Source organism: Lutjanus erythropterus, chromosome 23 (assembly GCF_056507025.1).
Source record: "Lutjanus erythropterus isolate fLutEry1 chromosome 23, fLutEry1.hap2, whole genome shotgun sequence".
In the NCBI taxonomy this organism is placed as follows: domain Eukaryota; kingdom Metazoa; phylum Chordata; class Actinopteri; order Lutjaniformes; family Lutjanidae; genus Lutjanus; species Lutjanus erythropterus.
This window is the reverse complement of record NC_139339.1, coordinates 23,150,230-23,170,935: the sequence shown is the minus strand read 5'-3', so window position 1 is coordinate 23,170,935 and position 20,706 is coordinate 23,150,230. Positions and strand designations below refer to the sequence as shown.

The 20,706-nt window shown below is 39.6% G+C and overlaps 1 protein-coding gene across 6 annotated transcripts in view; it reads right to left on the bottom strand.

The window, feature by feature from the left end:
* The window catches only part of nrxn2b (neurexin 2b), an 884,227-nt gene that overhangs the window by 143,478 nt on the left and 720,043 nt on the right, over positions 1-20,706 (bottom strand). For all 6 annotated transcript variants that reach the window (XM_084712252.1, XM_084712251.1, XM_084712247.1 and 3 more), the window contains one exon: positions 13,524-13,705. In XM_084712252.1, the coding sequence (XP_084568378.1) occupies positions 13,524-13,705 (182 nt within the window). The remainder of the gene's footprint in view (positions 1-13,523; positions 13,706-20,706) is intronic.

The following is a 20,706-nucleotide window of genomic DNA, read 5'->3' as shown; positions in this document are numbered from 1 at the left end:
GGTTACACCTGGAACCATCTGTCAAAGGTTCCACCCAGAACCTCCTATGAGAGGTGCTACAGGGAACCCATCTACAGTGGTTTTATCCAGAACCTTTCCGCTTTCTACAGGTGACAAAAACCCACACAAGAGGTTCTATAGAGACCCTTTTTATGTTCCAATGATTTCATCTAGAGCTGACTCAGGGAGGTTCTACTGAGAAACTTTTTATATTCCAAGGGTGTTTTCTGGACCACATGCAAGGGGTTCTACAGAGAACCTTCTTATAGTCCAAGGGTTTTATCTAGAACCCACTTAGGGTGTTCTACCGAGAACCCTTTTATATTATGGTACAAACAACCCTCAATGAGTTCTACAAGGATTCCAACAGTCGATGAAGAACTCTTTCTTCTACAAAAGTTTCTTTGGATGAAAAGGGTTCTTAATGAAACCTTTAGTCTTATGAAGAACTCATGACAAACCCTTCCATCAAAAAAAGGGTTCTTCAGAGGCAATTGGTTCCCATCCCATTAAGAAAAGCCCCATCGGAGCCCTCACTTCTAAGAGTGTAAGGTCTAGCTCATAATCCCCGTCCCCATCCACAGTAAACCACCCATGATGAAATCTCTAAGGTAGAACCTGCCCCCGCCCCCTTCAGCTCACGCCCTGCCACCCCTCCGCCCGCAGGGACAATTAATTAGTGATGCGAAAGGGAAGGATTAATCGATATACTGTCAGGCTCCCGCCAGCTGAGGAGAGAGACCCTGCCAAACCCGCCAGGACCCGATCTCATTACTGACGGCGGCCCACGCTCCCCTTTGCGAGGCAGCTGCATTCATCAAAGCGATGCCTCCCCTTTTCTCCCTCGATTGTTCTCCACGCTTCGTCCCTCTGTCCCTCCCTGCATGTTTGGCTTTTACCCCTCTGACAAGATGAAGGAGAGTAGCTTGGAGAAGTGACACCCATTTAAGAAAAGAGAGGTGTCGAGGGGGGGTTGGAGTTATAAATAAGGAAATAACAAAATCACCTTGTGTGGGAGAGAATGTAGGGCTGCCCTTGTAAATTGTGTGTACCGGGGCTAATCATACATGTCTTGTACGTGAATGTGAAGGTGTCCTTGCAAATGTGCCTGTGAGCAACTGTGTCAGCTAGCTGGAACCTGAGAGCAGTGTGTGACTCTGTGTGCTACTGACAGCTAGTTAGGAGTAAAAGCGTACTGTCTGTATGTGTGTGTGTGTGTGTGTGTGTGTGTGTGTGTGCATGCGTGCACATACAGTCCCTCTGTGTGTACGTGTGCGCCTGTTTTACCGGGGGCGGGGAGTAGAGGATAAAAGCCTCTGCCTCTCTCTGACAGTTTTATCCGCATCACCATCTGCCTTTATCTGACGCCAGCATCGCTCGCTTCCCCGCTGCACTCTCAAAGCTCTCCATCCAACCCCGCGCTCCTCGCCACTCATCTTATCCCTGGCTGCTGTCAAACGTCAGATCAGTATTTTCAACCAATAATTAAACAGTTACCAGCTTGAGCTCGGGACAGATAACCTGTGGCCGTCGGGAAATAGAAGTGGAAAAAAGCAGGATGGTTGTGTATCCCTAAAAAAAGAGAACTGTTCTTTTAATTAGCGAGCAATGAGAGGATAAGAATTCAACACCAGAAGGGCCAGGAAGGTCATTTTCATTGTTTTCAACTGTAGTTGTGCAATAATTTGTTAAATTAAAAAATACAGTCCCGGACTTTTCTTAAAAGTGTCCGCATTTTAATTTAAATGCATCTTGGTTGCTTAGCTGATGAAGAACCAAAAAAAAGTGTATCACATGACTCCAGTTCTGAAGTCTTTACACAGGCTTCCTGTCTGCCAAAGAATGACTTTAAAATATTGCTGTTTATAAAGCAGAGAAAGGTTTAAGGCCAAAATACATTTCTGATCTTCTGTTATGTTATGAACCATCCAGGCCTCTCAGGTCATCTGGGACACGTCTACTTTCTTCCCCCAAAGCCAAACTTAAAGATGGAGAGGCAGCGTTCAGTTTTTTATGCACCACATATCTAGAACAAGCTCCCAGGAAACTGAAGGTCTGCTGCAACTCTCGGTTCTTTTAAATCAAGGCCTACTTTTCATTAAATTCTGAGGCTTTTGATTAATGTATAAAACTGCACTGTAACTTTTACTTTCCTGTTTTATCTATTTATTTTCTATTTAACTCTTAATTGTGTTGAAATGTCCTTTTATATTGCTTTATCATTCTTTTATATTTTCTCTTGATGCTATTTTTTTTGTAAAGAACTATGAACTGCCTTGTTGCTGAAATGTGTTTTACAATACTATATCATCATCTTTGTCAAACACACTTTGCAAGCGGTCTTGAGTTCCATTATTTTGCCTTTAAAATACATATAATTAGACTAAATCATCAATCATCAATAAAATAACTGAAGAATTTGAGTAACATTTGAAGTAGGGGAGACGTGGGACTGTTGTAACCTTATCTTAGCACCTGTATCAAGCTGGTTTTTGTGTTAGAGCTCTAAAATTTTGACACAAAGTATCCTTACTTACTTCTCATGGTAATGTTTCCAACTTCTTTAGTTAGTTATAGTTTATGCACAATAAAAACAAATATATATTAAAAAAATAAAAAATAAATTGCAGAAGAAATAATCACCACAGCTGCATACCCGTAAATGGAGCCAGTGTCTGGTTCAGAGATCTAACAGATGAAATAAAACCCCACTGACACCTGCTGACAATATTATATCATGATATTATTATATTATTATACATATTACATTATGTTGTATTTTTCTATATTCTTATCAGCTTGTTTTGAGCCTTTTCTCGTAGGCTGTAATTATTTTCCGTGACCATTCTGGGAGGAAATTTGTTACAAGTGTTAAAATAAAATGTTTTATAATCGTATAAAATACATTCAGTTGTAATTCTAGATTAACCTAAAATTTTAATGGATCACTGACTGTTATTACCCTACAGAAAAATACTGCTGATAATATATGTAATCATTATCATAGATTTTACTATATGTGACGGCATGCATAATGATAAATACATGATTAAACTTTAATACAGTACATTCTGGTGTTATTTCATTTTTAAAAGATATCCTGACAGAATAAATGGATTAATCTCTAAACTGAGTATTTATCAGGAGAGATTATAGTGTATGGAAATGAAAACAAGAAATGAAAATGAGCGTTTACAGAAGTTCTAGCAGCTATGGAATTCTGGCAGTTGCAGTTTGGTTCGGTTAAGGGAGCAAAACTCCTTGGTAAAGTTTAAAAGAAGAGATCAAACCAGAAAAGACAACATTTCTGACTTTGAAAAGTCTGTTTTTGACATTCTGAAAACTGGCATAATCTAACTATAAAAGTTCAAAAGGCCCAAATGACTGAACAGAGCGGAGAAAGTAAAAATGTGTTGGATCTGAAAAGAAAATACAATGAATCCATGTTCGACTTCAAGAAGATCAGATTTTCAGTATTTCCGACCCTGACATTTCACACTTGAAACGTGTCTTTTTTAACGTTCTGGGCCTGAAAACCAGCATAATTTAACTACACAAGTCCAAAAAGCCAAAATCACTGAAACGAGTTCAGAATGTAAAAATGTGTTGGATCAGAAAGTACAATGAAACCTTGTTTGCCTTCAAGAACAACTTTCCAACATTTTTGACTGTGACGGAATTTACATAAGTCATGTGACATAGATCACATACATAATTACATATTATTACATACATTATACTACTCCTGTCATAATCACTATGACCACTAGAGGTCCCTGCCCAACAATAAATATAAATACATGTCGTAAAAAGCTACTTGCACAGACGACTTATGCAGCCTCACATACTGGTGAGGACATATTTTTAATGTGGGGATGCTGACCGCACAAAGCCACTGTGTCTCCCTCTATTTCCCAATCAGCATTTGTCACTTGCTGGTAGAGGGGTAACAGTGGGGTCAAGAGGAGGAAATATAGCCATGTCCCTTTTGCTACACCCCCTCACCCTCCCTCTCTACCCCGGCTCAAAGCAGACAGTTGTGGTGAGGGATGGCTCCCTAACGGGTAATCAGAGGCAGCCCTTATTTAATGCTATGAGCCGGGACCGGACAGCCAGTGATGGAGGTACTCGGGGAGGCCCGCTGTGCTCTGTGCACCGGCCCATAACTGCAGATGAGACACTTCCCACAGAGCAGTTAGTGCGACAACTTGCCAGCTGTAAATGTAATGACTGTCAAATGTGAGCGGTGCCTGTGAGAACGGCAATAAATACAAACAGACACCTCTAAAAAAAATATATTAAAAAAGATTGGGCAAGTCCTAGTTTGAAAGGTGCATCTAAACTGCTGCAACTTTACACAGCCATCTGTCAGGCCATTTGGAAAGTTTATGAGTGGCTCATGAAGAGAATGGCTCTGATATTTGCTCCTTTCTTCATTAATGACTCATCTCTCTGTGCATAACAAATAACCCCAATTTGCTGCTCAGTTTTTTGTGCCTTTATTGCCTTGAGTGAAAACAGCTACATAAAAGACCCAGTCTTAAGCAAGGAATAGTACTTATGCTTAGATTAAAGAATCTGCATGGTAATTTCTATTAATACCTGATGAGTCATACAGCTGAGGATAGTTTAGGTTCTGTGAGGCCCCTCTAGAACAGCTATTCCCTCTATGTTGTAGTCAAAAAAACACTTTTGCGTGAAAGAAGCAAACTGTGAGACAGTCTTCCACACTTGGTGTACCTCAGTGCCTTTGTTTACCACACTGCAGGGTGGGGTGTGTGTGTATTGGGTGGGGGGGGGGGTGCTGCCTGCAGTGCTGTCACCTGAGCCAGGTAGCAGGGACAGCAAAGCATGAAACTGGAAAAAGACGAGGCGCTCGAGCCAGACTGAAATGAAAAGCAACACTTCTCGCATGCCCAGTTTTCAAATTGCCAATGTTTGTGTGGAGGAGAAAAATGGACAAACTCAGACTATCACGTCAGCACAAAACAAATGAAGGTTGTACTTTTGTTTGCGCTGAGATATGACTGTGTGAAAACACACCAGATGAAGACACACAACTGCAGCTTTCACACTCCGTCTGGTAAGGCTAAGGTGGTGTCTGCACTCTAAAAATATTCTCTGTGCTTTAACTAAAAAAAGTTTGTGTCTGCGGTGCCTAAAAATGTGACTGAAATTGAACTGAAAAGTTGAGATAATTTTGTAATGATTCAAAACAAATACACATTCATAGTTAAACACATTTTATTAATTCAGTTGTACTCGAGAATAAATGTTCAATAAGTTTAAGATATTAAGTTTAACCAACTTTTCTGTCACACTGATGAACATGTAAGGCATTTAACATTTAATATATATTATTAACTTTTGATTAAATTAATGCTAACCATCATGGTTCACAGTGTTGCATTGTATTTTAACTCTCAAACAATGCATGCTGGGAAGTTTGCTAATCATGTTTTCCTTAGAAACCTAATTTAATGTAAATAAATATTAGAAAATTTTAGTTTAATTCAAATAAAATAAAACTTATATAATTATGTTAAGTTAATGAGAAAAGTTTAGTTTATTTCGCTAAATTAATAAAAGTGTAATAACCTCAAAGCAGCACAGTAAGTTGTCTCATAAAGTAAAGGAATGTAGCATTATAAAATTTAAATTGATACAAATGACAGTCTCATTTTTGATAATGATGGAAATTTAATTGAACTAGTGATGCGAAAGAAAAGACCAAAAAGAAAAACTGTTTTATATAAATTATAACCAGTTTCTTTTTATGACAGGGTCCCAAGGTCTTGCAAGGACATCTACCTTTTCCAGCAGCCACAGATGGGAGATTTAGCTATCAGCCCACTTCCATATCTGTCTGTAGCCTTCATTCCCTGAGTCTCACACCCCGGGCCCTGATGGTGGAAATGTCATGAAGATTGGCAAAAATGATGTCCTGCCCTCCCAAATGACCATTTTTACTTCTGTAGAGCTAACATCCTGTGAAAGACATCGTGGGGACTGGGGGACATCCTGTCTGTTAAATCGAAGCAAACACAAATGCTCACTGAAGTAATAAAACTTGTGTCTGTTTGTATTTAACATGTGCGAGTGGTGAAACCAATGGGTATTTTCAATGTTGTGGGGACTACAGTTCTTGATAAAGGAATCAGTGATGTTAAGGTAAATTTCTGTTTTTGCCCTATGCTGTGCAAAGTTCATCAAAACTTTTGCATTTGCTTGAGTGTGGAGATTTATTCTTAAGCTTGGGGACTGTGCTCAGTGTAAGGTACACTTTATTTAGCTCTTAATTTAAAACAAATCCCAAGGCCTCCTTCAGCAAATTGAACTTGGTAAGGTGTCATCATTTGAGAAAGTACCTTGGACCTCATTCGTGGTGTTTACAGAACACCAGACCAAACCGGTCAGAGCGTCTGCAAAAGCCATTTACCAGGAGTCACTGGTAGTCCAGAGAAAGAACAAGAAGACGCCAGACATCATCCTTCATAAGAGTTAGTGGTTATAATCTCCTTCCATACACAACTGCCATCACTTGACTGAGGTCATATATTTGGGTCACTTGATGACACCTAAAAGACCTGGGAATAGCTAATACGGTTTGCTGGGTGATGTGTTTCTGACTGCCATCGACCCGACATGTGGTGATTGTTGATATATTTCTGTGTGTGTCCTGAGTTTCAAGCTAGGAGATCTGTGCGAGCGCCCGGTACACTACGTTATGCATGCTGCATACATTTGTTATGTCCAATAAATAAAGAAAATAAACTCACAAAGTGTCTAGAAAGTAAATATTCTCACACCATCACAAAAATACAACCATATAACTTCTGAATCCAAGTTTCTCTCTGCAACCAAACTGAGACAGCTTAAGCTTAACTGCCATGTTCACTCATTGTAAAATGCACTTCATTCAGACAAAACGAAATAAATCAAAATAAATATAACCATAACCATTCTTGGTTGGTCTTTTCACTGTTCAAACAACCACTAACCTTGGTTTGATTGAAATGAATACTTAAATTACTGAGTTAGATGTGAAAATGTTCTGCCTCTCTAACTCCCTCCCACTCGTTCTTTGGCTCAGTGGGTATGTACTCTGGTGCTGAATTAGAGTCTGTCCCTGAGTAGTGGCTCTTTCTTGTTCTCCTAAGGCAGACCATTAAATTAGCAAAGTAAAATGACAAAAATCACCCCCTAAAATAGCCCCAAAAACCCCAACTGACTATGGGATAAGCCAGTTGCAAATAACTGATATTTGGCCAATCACCCAACTGTAATGGCTTAGCAAATGGACTCTGCTGTTCTAAACATACAGAGTCAAGCAGATCTTCCTGAGGAAAAAGGATCTACCACAAAGTACAGAAGCAACAGCAGCATTTTGTCAAGAATGAAAAGAAGATGAAATTAGCTGCAACAGCCCATGCTGGATAGACCATTTTCATCTAATCCCTAATACAAAAACATTTGCAAATTCAAACCAGTGCACACCTTCAGGGTTTTCAACTTGAGCTAAGAGCTACCAACATGCTCATCCTGGCACAGCGAGTAAAAGGCGACTGGACTTGCTGAGTATTCTTGAAAATGTTTCGCCATTCATCCAATAGGCTTAATTAGTTCTACCGACTCTTGGGGAGTTCTGTGTTATTTAACTTGTCTGGGTGATTAAACACAGAGGAACTCCCCACCAGTCAGTAGAACCAATGAATTCTAGAGGATGAAGAGCAAATTTTCTTCCAGACCAGACAGCAAATCCAGCTGTGTTTGGTTTGCTACTGCTTGATATTCTGACCCAGGTGACAGAGAATCTTTATAGATATATGAGCAATACTGCACTGCAACAGCAATATGCATAGTCATGTTCGGTCTGCTCGGCGATGATTCATTCCTATGGCATTTTCCAAATAATGAATTTCAAAGCTTTTTCATCTACAACTCTTGAAATGTCAGCTAGAAAGTTTGCAGCACTTTCAGACACACCCACAGTAAATAATTAGGAAAGTGCAGGAAACAATGTCTTATGAGGATACGGTATGTCCTTTTTAAAGCAGCTTTAAGCCAGTATAAGCACCTTATCCCACAACCTCGACTTTACATCTCCTACCCTGGGGCCCTGATGACAGCGTGTCAAGAAGATGGAGCGAGTGATGTCCTGCCTTCTGTCAGGTAAATCGACAAAAATGGAGGGGAGGAGTGGCATGAAAGAGCTAGAGGTCTGGTAAAGGAAGAAGGGCATATAAAGAGACGGGTGGTCGGTGTGAGATAAGGAATAATGCTCTATCACGCCCTGCTGACATATTATCAGCTGTGCCCACCAGTGCCAGTATTTCTGGTTAGACAGACAGAGACAGCATCCATCAGTAGTGTGTCATATCCTGTAATGGCAGGAAGTGGTTGGGACCTGAGTCACAGACATAGTGATACAGGCAGAGAAAGGCCATTGCCTTAACACTGACATTAACTGTGCCATGGTCTGGGTGAATACTCGATTCTGATGGCTGCAGGGTGTCCATTAATTCCTAGTAATGGTGTATTCCAGTTGAACTGGGAGGTTGGAATTGCTGAGTTCCAAGTGAGAAATTTCAACTGCAACCCCCCCTGAAGTGGAATTTCTGACTTGGAAAATCGGAGGAACCTTACCATTCTTGACCTCAAAACCCAAGATGACACTACTGATCAACTTCTGTCAATGGACATGTTGCTATGGTGTTTGCATGTGCAAAATATAATGTTTTCTGACTTGTTCTACTGAAACATGGTCAACTCGGGTGTATTAAATGTAGTCTGGCTGACAGTACACGTGGCCCAGCATTTGTTCATGAAAATCTTGATATTGATTTGGGGACAAAGACCTAGGTGGGCAAAGACACAGCTGAGGCAAAGGCTTCTATGAGCTGAGCGGACTGGAAGTATCTCTCACTGTGAAGTTGTATCGAGAACTTGCTTGCTTGCTGGCTTGTGAAAAACTTAAAATTTTGATTGGAAAATGCATGAAAATAAAAATTAAGTTTTTTTTTTCTTTGGCAAGTGATCATGTTATAAGCAGGATAATGCCCATCTAGGTGTCCATAATCTCAAATGAATGCAATTAATTCCTGGTTCTCAGAAGGAAGAAATCCAAAATAATACATTTTCTTATTGTGCATGTCTGCTTTCACGTGTCAGTCAGAATTACAACCTTTGAAATCCTATTAGAGTCCTTGAAACAAGCTAACCTGGAATGAAAAGTGAAATTCTATATTGGAACCACTAGCCACAGCTAACGAATAAGGCCCCGGGCATTGGACCTCAAGGCCACCATCACTGTTTGAACGTGGAGCTATTTTGTACTTTGATTGGGTCCGTGAGGCCCCCATCAGGTGGGATGATGTGGGGCCGCGGCTCCTGGGTTCTCAGGTCTAATTTGCCTGTACTTCTCCCCTCAAAGAGAGACGGGCATAATTAACAGAGCCCAAACACCCACCATGGGCTGAACAGAGTCATTTAGGGGAGCGACTCGGGAGGAACGGCAGCAAATGAAATGTAATTGCAGTGGGAGCAGAGGAGCCGGGCTGCTGTGTCGGAGTCACTGATGTGTGTGTGAGAGGGAGAGAAAGAGAGAATGAGCGGGCCAGACATGAGGGAATGAGGGAGTAAATGAAAGACACAGAAGTTAGATAGAGAATATGCAGCTGAGAGAAGAGCGAGCAAAACAAGGGCTGATGAGTGATCGTGAGCGACGGGCAGAGATAAACAGTAAAGAGCCGTTCCTTCAGGTTAGAATAAAAAAAATATGCACCTAAGACACAAAGTTGAATCTAAGTTAAAGGACCAGTTCACCCAAATTACACAAAAAGACATTATCTTGCCAACCCCTGGTGGCATCTAGCTATGCAGATAGTTCCAGTTTCATTTCCCCAGGTTTTCAGACACCTGCCTCTGAGATTTTTTTGCAGCACGCCTATAAATGGAGGAAAATAGAATTTTGTTGCGGTGCGCAGAACATTGAAATTCCATTTAAAATTCAACAGCGATACCTCATTCCAGAAACAGTCTCTCGTTAGGTGGGATAATCCACAGAAACATTGTCGGCAGTTTTAATAGGAGCAATTTTTTCTTTTGGTTGAAAGTGGTTCCAGGAACAGTGGGGCCCGTTGAGTGAGTCCAGTAATTACGACAGTGTTTCTGGAAAGAGACGTTGCTTTCGAATTTTTAAAAACTTTCTTTTTTCAATGCTGTGTAACCGCAGGAAAATTCCATTTTCTTCCATTGTATTTGGGTAATAGAAATTTCATAGCATTAGGCTAATTCACAAATGTGAATAAGTCTGGAGCCTCTCGGTTCATTTTCAATTTCCAAGGGGCACTATCAACAGGCGCAGGCCAAAATACCTCTGAACGCAATTGGATAGACCTACAAGCAATCAGAGAAATGTGACCTACATCCAACCAGAGCAATGAAACGTGTGACATATTGGTGCTTAGTCCGTTTCCAACCAGGGCAATGAATGGTGCCCTGACTTATTAAAACTAAATGATACGCTGAAATAGTCTTCTGAAAACATTTTAGGCAAGAAATATAATCTTGACGTATATTTGATCAACACTGCCTAGATTTACAGTTTCAACGGCAGTTTTGAGAGCTTTTGTTTCAAAGCATGGCGGCTGCCTGGTCGCAATCTTTCTTGTATTAAAACTAAACTGTGCACTAAAATATGTTTCTGTTCTGAGTTTCGTTAGCCTGCACTTCACGGACCTTCTGACTGGACGTGACTGGACAGACCTATAAACAATCAAAGCAGTGAAACCAGCAACATGTGACTTTTCAAATTTGAACTCACGTCCGTCAGTCATTGTATAGAACCTGCCCCAAATTGAATAAATTATTTGCTCCACTGCTGGTAGGATTCTGTCTGAACGGAAGAGCGAATGAAAACAAGCAGATTTGTCAGAGATCTAAAAACCTGGCCAAGTAAAATGGAAACAATCTGCATGAAAAGATACCACTAGAGATAATTAAGGAAATATGTTTTTGTAATTTGGGGAAAACAAATATTGGTCCTTGTAATTCTATGATATTCATTTGATATTTCCATAGCTCATTGGTTGAGTAATATGTGGCTCTCTTCAAACATCCTTTGAATATTAAAAGGCAACAGAAAAATTACTAAAAATCACAGGAATTGACCAATTAAAGTTCAAAGTTGCAGCAGCTGAACTCTGCTATAGCACCACTTCAACCACAGCCTAATTTGTTATGTCCATTACACTTGCAAATGTAATCCTTCATCCTTACAGTCATTATCGTTATTTATCAGCGATGTTAAAAGCATTCAAATTGGCCTTGACCTACTTGGTCTATCCAACAGCTCTGCCCCCCCACTACTCTTTCACCTATCCCTCTCTCCATCCCATCATCCCTCCTTCTGTCCCTCTCAGTTTACGGAGCACTGGATGAGAAGTGACCCGGGGTCAGCTATGTTCCTGTCGCTTCCAGGCACGGGCGGCCCAAACAAATTGGGGTCACCGGGATGTTGAAGTGCTGTGATCACACACGCGCTTGTGCAGATGGCTGCGTGTAGATAAGTGTAGATAACAGCGATAGTGTCTTATCACGGCGTACTTTAAGAGAGTGTAAAGGATCTGCAGGCAGACATTACGACATCCTTTGCACCAGCTGGTACAGTAACACTGTGAATCTGACCGTGTACACCGTTTCATTTTGTGACTCCAGCAACGGGATGAGTGGATCACAGTCACCAGGTGTGGTCTTGGTTGGTAATTAACAGAAAAGCCCCCATTAAAATGAAAATGAGCTTTGAATGTAATATTGGGCGGAGAAAGCAAAGGGGTCAACGAGCCAATTAGAGCATGTGTAAATGCATTTTTAAAGGCCTGCTGTCCTTTAATCGCCATTTAGGGTTATCATTAGAGGTGGTTTTAAATGACCTTTAAGCTTAACATATGAAAGCAATAAAAGCAGAGATGAGGCTAATAACTAGTTTGACAGGAGATAAAAAGAAATGCTGTTGAGCGATTTGTCATTTTCTGGACTCTGCATGTGACCCTTGCAAGTACTACACATACAAAAAAAAAATCTAAATGCCATTTTAAAGAAAATGCCTTAACACCTCCTCATGAATGAATTAGTAAGAGCCAATATAAGCCTATATTCAATAAAGTCAACTCAGTATATATGAAAAATTGGACAAACATTGTTTTAGTATCTCTCCATATTCAAGTCCAACCTAAAACTGTTGTTCCAGTTTACAACTTAGACTGGCTTGCAACAACAAAGATTAATCCAATATAAGATTAGATTTAAAAAGTAACAAAACAACACATTGTTTGTTAGCTTCCTTAAAACTTAAAGGTGAAACACTTGACCAACCCAAAACATTGGTATTTGATGTCATGGTATCTGTCTGGTGCATTTAAGAACAGGTCAGACAAATCTTACTGATTCTACCATTAACAAAACATTAACTTGTTTGCTAGCTAGCTAAAAAGATAAAATATTACAGTATACAAGCTAGCTAAAAAGTGAACAAAATGCTACATTGTTTGCTCTAGCTAAAAGGTTTTTTAATAAGATGCATGGCTTGTTAGCTAGATACAAAGTTAGCATTGTTTGATATCTAGCTACAAAGTTAGTTTGTTTAGTTAGCCTATTCACGGTGGCTTCTCTGAGAAGCTCTAATTTCTCCTCCTTATGGCCAATGAAAAAAAAGTCTTCCTGGAGAGTTACATTTACTTTCTTTATTTTCAGGTTTAAAGCTAGGCTTCCTCAATTTTAAACTAGATTAAACGTTTGGTGCAACATAATTTAACATTAATCCATGATTTAATCAGGTTTAAAAATTAATCCTTGTTGGTGCGAGCCAGCATGAGGTCTTATTTTCATAGTTTTTGTCATCATTCCTGTCAGGCTGTACTTAGTAAGTTAACTCCTAATATCTAGGAACACACATTGACAGAGCTAAAAATAAGTAAGAGTGGTCACTCAGTCAAAAACTGTGAACAAAGCTACTAAAAACCCAAGTTACAACATATACTTGAATTAACCCTCCAGCACCACGAATTCAGTCGAATTTCAATCCCCCAGCTTCAAGAGTCCACATGGGTAGAGAGCAAGCAGAAATATCAATGTTTATATATCAAGCTTTTATCTTTTCCCAGTGTAAGACACTAATATCCAACCTCTCTCTTTCCTTTAGCCTCCCGAGTAGTATTTGTAGTTTCTGGTTTAGTCCCTGTCCCTTGGTGCGGACCATCTTTTCACCATCTTTGACATCCTTCCTATCCTGCCTCTCCTTCCTCCATTCATTAAGTCACTCATTCCTCCCTGTCTGTTTCTCATTCTCTAGTGACTTTTTCTTTTTTGCAGTTTCCCCTTTCCTGCCCAAGTACTTCCCAATCCAGCGTCTTCTTTCTGGATTTTCCCCAGTGATTCATCTGACCGAATGTAGTTTCGGGTACTTTCCCCATTCAGCCATCAATTCATCCCCCTCCTTCAATATCCCCAAGGCGGAAACTTACTATGTGCAGCTCCAGATAATCTCCCAGTCCCTTGGCGCTCTCTACCCTGACCAGAACAGCCTCCTTCAGCTGCGTGCTGAAGCCCACTGCCAGCCGGTCTGCCCGTGTGCTCGGCCGGTCATTGGGTGGCCAGGTATATGTGATGAGGGCTCCGCCTCGCCCGAAGATGTAAGTTGTCCCAGCTGCAGAAAAACACAGACACAGGGTTATCATTTGAGTAACAGCATAATAAAAACACTTTAAAAGCTGAGTGTGCTTGAGTGTCATGTATGCCTGAGTAGTGGGTGGGATTTGCAGTCCACCTACGACCTGCCATCTGCATTTCGAACCGTGGACCTTGTGTTTACATGGGATATGTTTAAATAACTAGACAATTAGGACAGCAGTCAGTGAAAGCAGTGAACACTTACTGCACTGAAGTCAATGACAGAGAGTAACTTTATGATCTGTAACACTATAATGACATTTTTTGCTGGTGATCAGTATGTCAGAGTGGTTTTGTGAAATTGGAATCATAGCTGCCTCTTTTGCGTTTGGGAGAAGAGTTTAACATGGAAGCCAAAAACCTTATATTCTCAAGCATATTGTCAAATATTTTGATGAAATTTGCTTAATGATTAGATCAAAGAGAAAATGTTGTGCACATAGTACAATTTACAGCAAGATATTCAAAGTCACTGCGGACTCACCGTTTTACCAATCTACCATCTAGAGAATGTCTGTTTTTTCGGTTGCATTTCAACAAATACTTAGATATCAATGTTAACCGACTTTAGATTTTTGAAAACTACAGAATGATGGACCTGCAATGAAGAAAACTTTGCTGATGTGCTCAAAAAAATTCAGCCCTCTACAATGTATGGGTGATTTTTTGGTTTGTGAAATATAGATTCACTGTAATAAGTCAAGTCTGATACATTTTCGGGATGACTGGCCCAAAGGTCTCTCAAATTCGCAAAAATGGGATTTTGATGAAATTGTGCGAAAGCGATAAAAGCTGTCATTCATCAGCTACAGTGTCAATGAGTGACATTTTTTTTTTTTTGCCTGAGCAGCAGGTGGAATTTGGAATCCACCTGCTGATTTTGGTGAGTTTTCTTCTTACAGTTTTTCCTGCACAAACACTTTCAGCAGAGAAAAATAAGAGGAAGAAAGAAGAAGCAGCAGAAAAATGCTGCGCCGCTTGGACCCCTAAATTCCCACAATACAAAACAAATTGACCACAAAGAAGTGGAAGGCTGACATTTATAGCGACTCTTTTCATGTTTTATCACAACATTTCATACAAGTAACAATTATGTACTCTCTTCTGTCTTTTATTGTGTTACTGTTCATGAAAATAATCTGCAGGTCATAGCTTTCTTATTTAATTAAATGCTACTTAAAGAGCGCATGATAACTATAATTGTGTGCAGTAAACATGCAGACGTTTCTTAGCACACAGACACGAGTTAAAAGACATAACATTTCAATGAACTGTTTGAAAATCAGTGGCCTGAATATGCAATTATGCATGTGAAAGAGCGGGCAATAAAACCAATGTGTTATGTGGCAGTGCATATCATGAAGTCATGTTTAGCTTTAGCACTGGTTCAAGCACCAGTGCTGGCTGTCACCCGCCTTTGAAATGTTAATCTGCCGAGCCGCTGCAGTTGCTGCTGCCCTCAGTTGCCTGCATTTGCGTTGCATTCAAACTAGGGCGAACTGACAAACTTTGTGTTGGCTATGCTGTCAGTATAACCACCACCCCTCAACGTCAACAAAAGAAATTCTTCAGATCTCCCTGTCAAAGGAACTTTGCCTCAACAGTATTTTGATTTCCAGCCTTAAAAAAAAAAAAAAAAAATGTACCCGTCTCGTACGCTGAGCGATTTCATGTTTGAACTGTAACAGAGTTTGGACTTGGCTGGGCTCCAATAAGCCCGGCAGTGAATGAGAAATGACGGGCGTTGGCTGCGATTAGCATAGAGTAATGAAACGGTGAACTGCTCTCAACCCTGTGGGATGTCTGTCATAAACACACATACATAAACACAGGCTGGATGTTTAGATACTAATACATATATCATAGTCGGTGATCATATCATTTTGGTCTCAACACTGAAGATACAAGTTACAAAAGCTGCCAAGCTGAATTTAATTGAAATAGCATCAAGAATATGATCTGCATGTTTCTCTTCTCTTATGTGTCTCATGAGTTAAAGTTTGCCGTGCTTCCAGAGAGGCTCTCCTGCTACTGTGTTTTGGCAGTCGACTCAAGATAGGCTTTTTCATATTTGGATTTGACTGATGTGTTTGCTCACTGTGCATGCCATTTAGCTTTCTGAATAAATCTTTACTCTTGTTTCCAGATAAAAAAAAAAAGATTAATTCAACTCCACATTCTGGCCCCTGGCACCCCTGGTTAGGTCGATACAATGTCAGAAAACAGTATCCTTATTTTGAGCCTTATCAAGGATTTGATACTTAGGATATGATGTTTGCATGGCACATGAGAAACCGAGTTATTCATATCCTTGTACACATGATTCTTAAAGCATTAAGGCTTCAGATCATTTGTGTGTAGTTTAAAAACCTGGGTAAGATGTTTATATACCACAGTATTCTGGTTTCTGAGAACTACATATAGAAAAACTGGAATAACACGTAGTCCAGGTTTCCAAAACACAAAATAATACTCTAATACTAGACAGGATGTGCATGAAAACATAGTCAAAAAAGTTCCTTCAAAATTTCCCAGAACTCAATGTGATGTCTTACAATAGCTAAACACAATACTGTGACACAAAACACCAACTCATTCACAAACACTTTAATAAATAAAATCTATTTGTACAGGCGATGTAATAAAAAGCAGTGCACAGTCAAAAATACAGCCTCATTTATGAGTAATTCAAATTGAGTATTTTCTGTCACAAAATGAAAATGCTACTTTTTGATGGTGTTTGTTTCTGTCCAGAATATGTCTCGCCGCCACCTGGGGGTCCCGACCCCCTGCTTGAGAACCACTACTGGCTGTCTGAGTCCATGTTTTAGTGTTTTCATAAAAATGCCCTCTGGATATTTTAACCAACATGTGCCTTTCAGTTTTGGCAATACAAAAAAAAGCTCTAACAGAGGCCTTCAACAGGGGGGCTGGCAACTCTACGGCTTTTGTTCAAAGGAAAAAAGGCTGGGAACCACGCTCCTGACCAACCTCTTCCCATACTGTACCCATGCTTACCTATGATACATTCGCACACACACCCTTGCGTTTTCATGTCCTACAAATCTGTGTCTAGGTGCGCCGGGGTCAGAGAGGATGGAGAGCAGAGGCTTTGATAACTGCGGGGCCAGCAGGCCTTCAAACACAACATCCACAGCAACAGGCCGCACACACTGTTAGTCACACACAGGGAAGAGGCAGGCTGATAAAGAATGGAGACGTGCAGTCTTCCAGCACACACATACACTCACTCAGCTACCCGACACTTTCATTATCTAACAATCCGCTGGTAGCCATTTGAAATCGGCTGACACACACAACTCTCCTCCCTCTCTCCCTCTCCCTGGCTCTCGCCGTCCCTCCCTCTCCTCTCTCCTCCTCCTCCTCCTCCCCTCCCAGCGGAGCTAAGCCCTCTGCTCAGCTCTTGTTGTTTTCTCGAGGCTGTATTATTTTAGCGCTGACTAATTATCGCAGCATGGCAAGGAGGGCTATAAAGAGGTTGTGTGCCGGAGGAGGGAGAGAGTGGGGGAAAGAGGAGAGGATGAAGAAAGACATCAGGGTACGGAGGCAGGGAGGAGAGAGGATGGGAAAGAATGGATGGTGGGGGGAAGAAGAAAGTTGGCGTTTTCCTCCCCACCCCACCCCCTCCTTTCCTGTGTTTATTAACAGTGCAGCACCGGAGCTTCGCAGAAACGGAGCGCGAGACAGCTGTGGAGAAAGAGGAGGAAAGATTTCTAAAATGGCCGACAAAACAGAGAGGGAGGGGAGCCATGTTGTGATAGATGAGAGTGGAGCCATGTTGGGAAAAAGAGAGGATGGTTGATGGTAGATGAAGCTGAGAATATGTTAATGTATGCAGAGGTGGCAAAAGTCTGCACATTCTTCACTCAAGTAGAAGCACAGATACTTGCTTACTAGGACTCTAGTAAAAGTAGAAGTACTGATTTAACTTCTTTACTCAAGTAAAAGTAATAAAGTACAGTCTGAAATGTACTCAAAGTATAAAAGTAGAAAGTTGCCCTCTGTAGAATGTTTAAACAACCGAACCTCATGTTTTCAATGCAGTTGAGTCTCCCTCTCTGTCTTCTTACGTCTTTTATGCCCTTTTTGTCCTGCTGCATCATTTTTGGTTTTATTCTGTCCTTTTTCCATCTTGTTATGTCTTGTTTGTCTAGTTATGCCTTTTATGTCATTTTACATCTTGATCATTTTCGTTTTATAGTTATTTTTCCTTGTGTTGCATCATTTGTGCTTTTATTTGCATGATTTTTGCTCTTCTGTCTTTTTCGTTTTATTTTGTTAAGTTTCGTCTTGTTACATAATTTTGGGTCTTGTTATGCCTTTTCTGACTTGTTACATCTGTCGAATGATGCAAAATAAAATCAATAATTTCTCTAAAATGCATTAAAACTAAAGCAACAAGCCTGTTTTGAAAATGTAAGGAGCAGAAAGTACAGATACTTGTGTTCAAATGTAAATAAAAAGTTTTCAGAAAAATAAATACCTGAAAACTTTACTTAAGTAGATTAACAAAGTGTTTGTTACTTCCCACCTCTGAGTGCATGTGATGTATTAGATTTAAGAGTTTGAGCGACAAGGAGAAAAAGTTGAGAGAGAGAGAGAGAAGTTGGAGGGAAGCTGCCACACAGATGGAGCTTAAAGGTGCAGCTCCACCAGTTTTACAGTCAATTTCCCAGTCAGCCTGTGACAACAGATGTGGGTATTTAACAGGCAGGGTGGTCTTATAAAGGACACTATCAAAATGCATCATGGGAAAGTTATGATCCAGTGTTTTTTGACTTTGACCCATATTATGAACTACACATCAGGATATCTTGATGTCTACTGCATCAGTTCTGTCTATTCTTTCTTACAATTTTTCATCTGGAAGTTTATGGAAGTGTAGCTGTCAAATGCTAGAGAACCTCTTTACAGTAATTAGAGGAAAAGATATGATTGTACTAACTCTTATTTTCTGTAATAAATAAAGAATCAACATCAAAATCAAAAAATCTATCAAAATCAACATGCTGCTTAAGTGTATAATTCCATCACTGTGTCGTGACTAAAGATTTTTACTCAGCTAGTCTTACAGCTGTTAGACAATACCAAAGCGGAAATCTGAATGCTCCATCTTTGTTGTAGTTTTAACACTTGTGTTCCAAATCGCACACTTTTTCCTTTGACCGCTGTGTACAAATACTGTTGCATGCAGTATACATACTTTTTAAGTTGTGCAAAGACAAGTTTATATAATTTTCTGAGTATTAAAAACAAAAAAATCTCTTCTGGCCACAGTTATCTTATTACTGTGAAAAGAAGAAAGCTTTAACTCTAAACCAATGCATGCTGGGAAGTCTGCTTATATGCTGACCATGTTTCTTTAGAAACTTAATGAGCTGATTGAACTCTGTGCAGGGCAGTTATTCAACTCATTTTAAGCCAAAAAAACTTCAGTTAGAAGAACTTCTGTTTATAAGTTCTGGAGTGTCCAGAAAAAAAAAAACACTCAAAATTTTACGTTCAATCAACTTGAATAAATACAAGTTCTACACTTGTGTGAAGTTAGTGAGAAAAGATTAGTTAATTCCACTAAATTCCTACTTCATTATAAAATTGTATCTTAAAGTTTGACCCTCTTACTCATACATCATTTGCTCTGTTGCAGTTTGTAGTGCAAAACTCAAGTAAACAGAAGAAGTATGCAATCTGGAACACAGCTAATGAGCTGTCGTCTGTCTGTGCTCTCTCAGCGCCTCAGTCGATGTGACGTATCTTCCGATGAGCAGAGGACTGTGTGCTAGAACAGCCAGAAAATCATGCTACAAAATGTGACCGGATGCATTAGGACATTCTGGTATTTTTGGCATACTGCATTTGACATACTATTAATTGGGACGTTCTTAATCTTCCTCTGGCATGAGAAATAGTATGGTAGTATGGGTATTGGAACAAATTTCGAGTGCCTCCAATGTTCTTCTATTCTGGCAGGCCTCAGAAGGAGCCAAGAAATCAGCAGGGATTCTACTCTGAGACACAACATATCAAATGCTGGGGAAAATAATTACAAATTGACAAAAAAAAAACACAAACTATCTTTTCCAGTGCCATAGATCAAGCATGCTGTTTTTTTAATATGATATAAATGTATATTCATCCATCTCTAATATGACTCTGGTCCCATTCTAGCCCCTGTTAATGTAAATAAACTATTATCTATTGCTATGTGTTGTCTCACCAACCACAGTGAACCCAGAGCACTTTATTTAATACTAATATATACTATATGGGAATTTGGAATAGACTGATCTCTTCCCATTAACTGAACAGAACAAGTCTTCAAATTCAAAAATTCTGTTATTTGTAATGTTTGTCATCGTGACCAAAGAGTTGTTGGTTCAACTTAATATCTTAAGTTTACTGAACATGTTTTATTAAGCACAACTGAATTATTAAAGTTGTGAATATTAATATTGTCAAGACAGGTGCCTTCACTTGAACTTTGAGTTTTGAATTAAACTAAATTAAAATAAAGTTTTGAATTTATTTTTTTAAGTTTTGCTGAACTATAATCTTTAGCGGAGATAATTTACATTTATTCTTTAGATTAACTTGATACTTTGTATTTCAAAAACTGTTGACAGTGAGCTGTGAAACTCATTTGTCATATTTGGGTTTTTGAAAATGAAACTGAAAATATGAAGTCATTAACCGTTATTCACTTTCACTTCCAAGAGTTTACTTAACAATTTCTGGTTTCTAAAACTCAAAGATTCAACTTTATTGGAACACAAAATGTAAATTATCTCAACAAAACAATGCTAGTTGATAAAACTTTTCAAAACTTGAAGGGGTTTCATTTGGGCTCAAACCTCAGAAATCTATTGAAGTAAGTTGCCTAGAAATGTTGCGTTTTCTCAACCTTTTACAGTACATTTTGAATTGTTATAACTTGTCTTTTCAACTTCAATCAACTTA